The sequence below is a fragment of the Hemiscyllium ocellatum genome, chromosome 23, assembly GCF_020745735.1.
Source record: "Hemiscyllium ocellatum isolate sHemOce1 chromosome 23, sHemOce1.pat.X.cur, whole genome shotgun sequence".
In the NCBI taxonomy this organism is placed as follows: domain Eukaryota; kingdom Metazoa; phylum Chordata; class Chondrichthyes; order Orectolobiformes; family Hemiscylliidae; genus Hemiscyllium; species Hemiscyllium ocellatum.
In genome coordinates this window covers 13,520,661-13,529,551 of record NC_083423.1, presented here as the reverse complement: position 1 = coordinate 13,529,551, position 8,891 = coordinate 13,520,661, and the positions used below count along the sequence as shown (strand labels likewise).

Here is an 8,891-nt window from a genome sequence, read left to right as displayed (position 1 = left end):
GAACTGATAATAGCAGAAACTGCACTCATTCTCTCCTGTGAAAGATATTACAATGATCAGCCCCTAATCGTAACCAGGTATGCTATCCTGTACCTCTCATTATTGCAAGCTTCAATTCATTTCAAGACCTGATCACTGAAGACAACACTTTCTCAGAGAAGAGTATGGAAAGCACGAATAGTAATGACCATTAGTAGCTTGTGCCATAGAAGATCAAAAGGACCCAGCACTTTAATAATCATTGATGATTCACCGATCTCCCAATCAGTTTTAGCCTCTAATTTGTTCTTTTGACAAGCATTAAAGTACACTTTTGCTTTTCATGTTTTTTTTATTAAGAAAAGAAACTGAACAAAATACAGTCTTTTTTCCATATGTACATTACATACAACATAATTCTACAGTTGCATTTGTTCACTGGGTCTACACATTCAGTTATTCACAACAAGGTAGTGCATAAATTGTACACATTTCAGCAAATGTTGGAATCTTCATACTTCCAAAAAGAAATGAAATACACACACACACCAGTTCGGTCAGCTCACAAGTTAAATCTGCTCAGTGGAACCTTGGGCTTGCTTGGAAGATAACATTCTGTTTTGGAGGTTGCTGAACAATCACTGAAAGACTAAAGGGAAAAAAAACATTCCCTGGACCCATATTCACAAATAACCCAAAGTATAACTGGAATCTGTACATGATGTATTGCATAAACGTTTATGAATACAGGCCCCTGTGCACTAATCAGGATCATAGACACACAAACATGAATAACTGAAGCACCAAACTGGGTTCAACACCCAATATAAACAACTGAAAGCCTTCTTACAACTGTGCACACTTTGAAGTCCTTTGGCCAATCATTTCTCAACAGTGGTCTTCTGGTTGACTTTATAACTATATTTTGTTCCAGTCATAATTAGTCACCATTTGGGAGGGATGGATTCACAAATGCTTATTCGGTCTTTTATTTTTCGGGATCACAAGTAAAAAGAAAAAGATCTGCGTGACTTTCTTTGATTGTATCATTGGACTGTGTACAGCAAAATTATTGCAGATTGTCCAAAACAACAGGCTGGAACAGGAAAGGATAGGCCCATACTATATTTAAATGTCCTTAGGGCATTACCAGACAGAAAATGTAACCACATAACTCACTAAACCAATACATTTGTATCCTTCATTATAAATAGTCAGGTAGAGCAGGGCAATTCTACACTGATTAAAAGCCCCTCTGATTGAAATGGTGAGAAACATTAATATTTGAGATTAAAACACTTTCCTCAAAAAAATTGGTGATGTCGTTTTATGATACTCGATCACCATCACACCTTTCTCTACCCAAACTTGGGTACACCTAGTAGAAAATTCATTATTGCAATTACCAAATTTACACTAGTTTAAAAATGAATTTCAGATTTCTGGAACCTCAGCATCTACCACAGCAATATTGGTTCACCACCCAGTAAGGTCATATATGTATAGATGTCAGTAATTCATCAGTCTGAATGATAGAATTTGTTGATGAGACATTTGCAAGAACGGGAAAGGAGACAAATTCTTTCTTCAGAATACTTTAAATTGATGGACATTCAGAGGCAATCTCTTTCCAATCCACAAACTATTTGTCCATTTTTTAAAAAAACAACATGAAGGGAGTTTTGCCATTCCAGACAAATTGCATTCAACAAGTATTTACACAAATGTCAATTTAAAAAAATTATATTCAAGCTTGCTGAAACATTGATAATTGAGTGTGAGCCCTTTATCAGAATAAACAAAAAAGGTGGGATTTAAAAGAAACCTTTGAGAACACTGCAGAAAACAGCACTGATTAAACGCCAGAAAATGTAGATTATTTTACCAAGTGCCAACAAAGGTAGAAAATGTCTTTGGCCAAACAAGCAACAGCATCAATATTAGGCAATCCTTTTTAAATTCATCAACCAATCTGCTCAACTAAGCTATAAAAGGTGTAAAATAATTACTAAAACCCCAAAATAATGGATCCACACTCCCTGTGCACTGAGAAGCTACATAACAACCATAATGTCAACCAAGTTAAAGTTAAAGGACCTTAATTACATTTCTCGCTACTAGTAAGTGGCACAGACAGTGTTTGGCATTTTTAAAAAGGTCAAGGGGCAAAAAATTTAAACTCTTCCCAAAGGTGCATGCTTTGTTTTCACCTGAGTACAGTTCTTATGCAGTACATATGCCAATTAGAAAAATAACGATGGGAACAAAGTCGTTTTTCAAGAAAAAAGGTGAATATACACAAAGATCCTTTACAATGTACATGAAGTTCATGTTGGGAACTGTATTCAAACCATTGACAATGTATTTTCTGCTTCTTTCTGGCTCCAATCTTTAGCATTTCCAGTTTATTAACTTTAATCTGTATGGTTGGTCTGTGTCTTTCCCTCACGAGTTTTGTAATTATTAAAAAGGAACTGATTTGACCAGCACTCAGAATCTGTTCAGAGAAATTGCAGCAATAATTCCATTGCTAACCCACTGCGCCACCCATCGACAGTTTCAAAAACTGCAACTCAACAAATAACACAAAACAAAGTACAAAGACTTTTGTGGTTTGAGAGACACTAAACTTCAAAAGGTGCCAAATAAACACATTCCAATAATTTTGCAAAACAAAAAGGAAACATCTTATGTGGTCAATTCAATGGGATTTTGCTACCGATATTAATCCAAGTTCTGCACTGCAGTTAAAAATATTAATTTATTTCCCCAATCATATTGAATATTTTTGGCCTTTGATCAATGTTGCCTACTTTCAAATATTTAATCTATTTTTAAAGTGTGCACAAAGATACAATATACTCATTCTCAAACTGGTTCCAAAACACAATATAGACACTAATTTACCTTAAAAGGAAGAAATAGACCATTTCTGAGTTTTTAAAATGGGATAGCCATTCCCTTGCTCCATCTCTAAGCATTCACCCAATTCAGCAACACATCTGCAATTCACTTAATTCCACTTCTTTGCTGTTATTTTGAAAAGTCACGTAATAGCCTTTGTGATTATCATGAATATAAAACAAATCCAATCTGTTCAAATTATACTTCTTTTAAACAAGAATATTTTTTAAGAATCCCTCAAACTAAGAGTTATTGTTAGGAACTTGAAGCTTCTCTTTCAAGCTTTCAACACAGCATGCTTCTCACTTGTAACTTTGTTTACCTTTTGGTTTGTTCATACATTTTGTTTTTCCGTATTTTTCATCCTTTTGCACGGTTTTAAAAATAAAATCTTCAAACTCCGTTTGCTCCAGTGTGTTGAATAAGGACAGTAAAAATGAAAACACCTACCTGACTATCACATTCCACAATCCTGATTCCACCAGCTTCCAATACAGACATTCAGCTGCTTATCAAAGCAGGCTCATAAGCTGCCCAACCACACCTTTCTACACATACAAATCAAACCTGCTTAACCAATTAATTCAGATCATAACTGATCTGACACATCAACCGAAAATGTGTCCTCACCGGATTATTATACCTCAAGCATACTAAGTTAAAAATCACAACACCAGGTTATAGTCCAAACTACTGCTTCCAAATAAACCTGTTGGACCATAACCTGGTGTTGTGCGATTTTTAAACTTTGTCTACACCAGTCCAACACCGACACCTCCAAGTCATGTCAATCACATTATGTCTATGCTCAACAAATTTCATTTCACTTAGTGAGATGAGGACTAAAAGACAAGGAGATCAAAATTTATACAGGATCTGGTAACTTCATTTTACAAGTAGAGCTAGCTCAAGATGCTCAGTTTTCACTTTCAAATCTAGACTGTTTGAATTAAAGCAAAATTACTTCAGCCTCATAGATTGTATTTCGGCCAACCTGGTTTAAACAACACTATTTCTTTCCTAACACATTCAAAAATATATAGAGAGTATGCAAAGCAGGTACAAAGACATTGAAAAGGATCAAAACGCACAGACATGAATAATGGGTGCAGGAACAGTTCTACCTTTTTGATGGTCAACATTAAAAAGTATACATTGCATTCAAACCTTTACATTGCCCCACAACAAAATGAAACATGCCAGAATACAAAAGAGTTCATTAAGAGATGCCTATTTAGTACCAATTAATAACAAATTCTAGACAATGTTATTCATTGTCTAGACCCTAAACCAAGACCAAGTAATTTCTTTTCAAGCAAATGGTTCCTAGAGTTTTTTTTGCACCAGTTATGGTGAAGGATTGGGGTTGAATGGGTCTTAAACAAACAAGACTTGAAAGTGCACTGAAGTGTAAAAGGCCTCTCCCTTAAATGGCCAGATAGTTTGGAGTTTTGTCAATCAATCAACTATTTCAATAGTACTGTATCAGGTCACCTCAATGTGCTTACTAATGAATTACTTTTTGAAGCTGTTGTTGTTGTATAGACAATCAACAGTCAACTTGCACACAGCAGGACCTCAAACAATGGCAGAATAAACTGTTACCTCGTCTTTGTTAGTGGTGGCTGCAGTAAGGGGGCTGCTCATGTTAAAACTCGGTGGGTAGGAGGAGAAATACTGGCTAAGACATGCACATAAGCAGAGAAAATGCAACACACTTCTAACTAAACAGAGCACAGTTAATTGCTGCAGCTGTGGGTCAATCCTAAGTCTGATTACTAAATATTGACTTGTTGGTGGTTTAGCAATCTCTAGGATGAGACATATTAGGATATGTCGGAGCAACTCATCTGGAAATGTATGAAACTGTAAATCAAAGCAGAAAGTCCCAGCCCACAAAAAATGAAAACGTGAACTGTGAAGTATGTGGAGCCAGTAACAAAGTTTTAGCACTGGGCCAATCCAACCATATTTAGTACAGCAAAATCTGACCCGTGCATTCATATGTTTTCCTCTAATAGAATAGCTCATATAAAAATGAATGAATCAGCCAGATGTTTTATACTGTCAAGGCTGACAATTATTCAGATTTGATTTGTGCCACTTAATTAAAATGTCAACTAGACATAATTCAGCCAGGTATTTCTAAAAGATAAAAGAAAATTGCCAATCTGCTTGCTTTCAATACAATTCTGCTAAATGGGGTAAGCTTAAAACTTAAGACGTTACCATGCAACTATATGGGCCATTAGTCAAATATCTTTAATAGAAAACAGTAATATGGTAGCTCATACCAATTAATCATTAGTACTTCACAGTACATTTGAGAAACTTGGTGGCAAATTGTACCACATTATGGTCTGTTTTTGTGCTTCACAAGGATAGTTAACAGTAATTCAAATAGAAAAGCATACTGAAAGATACGATGGAAACCATTAACAAAAATAGTAGTTCAGCCTACACGAGGCAGAGGATAATCCTTTTTGGTTTGACTCTTCAACAGATATACAATCTTTAGCTTTTCAGATGTTAATGGCCAGGTTTTGCCCTCTTAAGCATTTTGTTTTATCTAAATAAAAAGGTTCAGAAGGAACAGTTGAGCAATTCATGATGCTGCCAGATTGCAAAAGGCAATTATAAATGGAAGGTTTGTCTTCTTTTTTCCTTCTATTCCTGTGAAATGTCACCACTATCGCACAGGATGTTTTCACTTGTCTTTGGTTCTCACCTATGATTTTGTTCTGATTATTAAGACTTTCCAATCTGACATATTCTAAACTATGAAGCCTGCAACCCCAATCCTGTACGTACACAAAGAGGCTCACTTCATATTAACAACGAGCATTATCTGAGAAAGACAAAGGGGTTTGCTGAAACCTGCTATGAATTACAAACTGTTTTAACCAGTTGAAAGTGTATATTAAGCATTTGTACAGTGACTTTGTTGGGCCCAGTTCTTAATTTCCCAATCATAGGCATATTTTTAAGTCAATGCATCTGGTGCAGGAGGTGCACTTTTGCAGCAGTGCTTTTCAATTTTGTGTAGTAATTGCTGGCATCACTGTCTTAAATAGGAACAATGGAATAAAGTAAACACTTTTAGCATGTCTGTATTCCCAACTGCCCTAAACTCTTATTAGCCCTGCGTCAAGACCATCAGGGCAGGTTGGTTGTCAATTAAAAGTACCTGTGTGTAAAACCACCAGGAACAATATGCTTTAGTTAAGTTGATCGGTTATGAAATTTATGATTCAGAACTGGATATGTTTAAAACAAAAAGAAAATTTTTTGCTTCCTTATTTCAGCAGAAGTTCATTGAACTTGACTTTACACAATTCTTAACCATGTTGATTGGGTTTTAGTTTGGGGAGGGGCTTCAAGTTTCTGGTTTTAAAGAATTAACAAGGCATTCAAGTGATTTGGAATACCAAATGGCCCATTTTATAAACTGGAATGTGGCAACATTTGAGAAACAGGAAAAATGTTGCCTAGATCATAAACACTTTATATACACACTCTTTAATTCTATTCTTTTAACACTCCTGCCACTTTTCCAAAAAAGACCATCTCTCACACCAGGCATCTTTACAGTTAGCAGACTGGGGAATTATCAAAACTAGGCAAAATTTAGTATCTACCTACAGGAGACACCCATCAGTAGTAATGCTAACAAAATCCTGACTCTCTAACACTGCTCCTAGAAAAAAATCAGAATTTTCACAGTGGTGCAAGTTGTTTGGCAGAGGCATTAATGTATTAGTAGTGAAAAATGACTTCAAATCGACATAGTTTTTGAAAACAACACACTCTTTAGGAACCATTTGTGAAAACCAAAATTTAAAATTATCTTCTATTAGAAAAAAAACTATTACCTCTAATAGTCAAACACAAAAACAGCATAAAAAAAGCAATCCATTCAGTGAGGTAAATTAAAGCAATTACGTCCATTCCTAAGATAAGTGAAAGTGTTTAATGTTGTCACTGACAACTGTGTCTGTTTAACACCTTTGCTGCTACCATCCTCCACACAAGGTCGTTATATGAGGAATTTAAATTGAAAGGTGACAATGGATTAAAAATACATAAATAACTATTGTGCAAAGCAGTAGAACTTAGAAACGTGCATCAGCAAAAATCTTTCACAATTTCCTTAATTTGTTCAGATTCTTTAAGATATGAAGGAATTAAAATATGTCATCAGAGAAACTTATCAAAAATTAAAATATTATACCAAGGTCCCCATTTCTAAGTTTCAAATATGCACTTCTAATTGGCACCATTGACCACATCCATCTTTGGCAGGTGAGCTGGATTTTTTTAAAAAAAGGACAACACACTTAAAAAAAAACCATCAGTTTTACATGTTTCACGAAATGACATTGCAACTGATGACTAAACTTCACTCAGCATGCCCTAGATAATTGAGGAAATATGAAAAATAACGCAAGATATGACTGAAATCTGGCCTCTTTTGTTATTATATGGAGGCTAATTGCAGAAAGGATTCTAAACCAAACTTTTACTGCTTAAAAGCAACCATCTTAAGAACTCAGCGGAACAACTATTCGTAAATTACATACATTTTAACATTGCCTATTACTTAGCAAATAAAGTGAGGGGGACTTTGCAGTAGTCTGAGAGAATATCTACCACTTTGTGGGTGATGTGGATATCAGACATCCTGAATAGTAGTAGGGAACACCACTGAATTTCTGCAACAAATTAGGCTTTTTCATAAGTGCTTTCTCAGATTCAGAATGAAACTCCAAACCCAAAGATAAACAGGATTTTGCCATTCATTTTCCTGTAGCCGACATCACATTCAAGAGGTGAATTAGCAAACTCAAAAAATGACAGTAACCTTGCTTCTAAAATAAAAAATAGTGGACTGCACTTTCCAAGGGAACATCAGAAGGCTTTGGATACTGACCAGCTGTACCTGGCACTGTGGGCAAGCTGGGAAAAGCAAATTGCTGATAACTACGAGTTTTGACAGCAATTGTTTCTTTAAAATAACCTTGTTCCAAGAGGAAAAGATTTCACTGTATCCTTCATACCTTTTAAACAGACAGCTCAGTAACAAATATTTTGAAAGCTTTTTTTTAAAATCATGCCATCAAAAAAACTAAGAAATGTGACAGATGTGAAGTCAGTCCCCTTTGCAAATGGACAGTGAATGAAATGCAAGCATTAAAAGTAACAGTATAATGAATCAATTCTGAAGTAAAACGCATCCCAATAACGGCAGCAAATCTACTTCACCTGCTGAGAAATCAAGAGTCAGTTCACTCCACAGGACACAGTGTAATGCTGCAGTCACAATACATGATCCACAGCACTCTAATTCAATTTCAAAAGTACCATTGCACCTTTTAAAGCAGTTATTAATATTGCTGTGGAGACCAGAGAGAATGTGAATAGCACATAAAACACCATCATGTTACTTCAAGGGTGTAGACGATTGGACTGGTAAATGGACAAAAGTTGACTCAATTGCTGCTGAAGTATGTTTGCAGCATTATTCCAAGACATTAAGAACGTCAACTGCATGTCTCTATTGAAACTCTGATGGCAGGATTTATTATTAAATCCAAATATTTACCAACACAGGAAGGGACTGAACACACAATGAGAAGCAAACCCATATTCACGAAACTCATCTGTTTCAACCCAGTTTTATCGTCTGCATTAAAACAGCATTGAAATTAGACAATCAAATCAAAACTAGATGAAAAGTGATGCATAACAAAAAAAACTTTGCCAGCCAAATATCATACGCCAATCTAGCCTGTACAAAACAGGAGATCAGATTTGTATTTCAGTTCCTCTTTAGATGAAATCCATCGATTGCTGTCCAGCTACAGTGTGATGAGGTCAACCAGATTGCCTTTTGGAGGTGTCATGCTGTCAGGGAAGAAGTTTACCAACGTGTCAAACAGCACAGTCCTCTGGGCATAAGTCTGATCAACATCTGAAAAACCTGTTGAGAAGTGAGACAGAGAGATGAA

General features: G+C 35.6%; 1 protein-coding gene across 2 annotated transcripts in view; it reads right to left on the bottom strand.

The window, feature by feature from the left end:
• Positions 1 to 369: 369 nt before the first annotated feature.
• The window catches only part of mkln1 (muskelin 1, intracellular mediator containing kelch motifs), a 126,820-nt gene continuing 118,298 nt past the window's right edge, over positions 370 to 8,891 (bottom strand). For both annotated transcript variants that reach the window (XM_060842700.1, XM_060842701.1), the window contains exon 18: positions 370 to 8,863. In XM_060842700.1, coding sequence (XP_060698683.1) covers positions 8,742 to 8,863 — 122 coding nt within the window. In that variant the 3' untranslated portion in view covers positions 370 to 8,741. The remainder of the gene's footprint in view (positions 8,864 to 8,891) is intronic.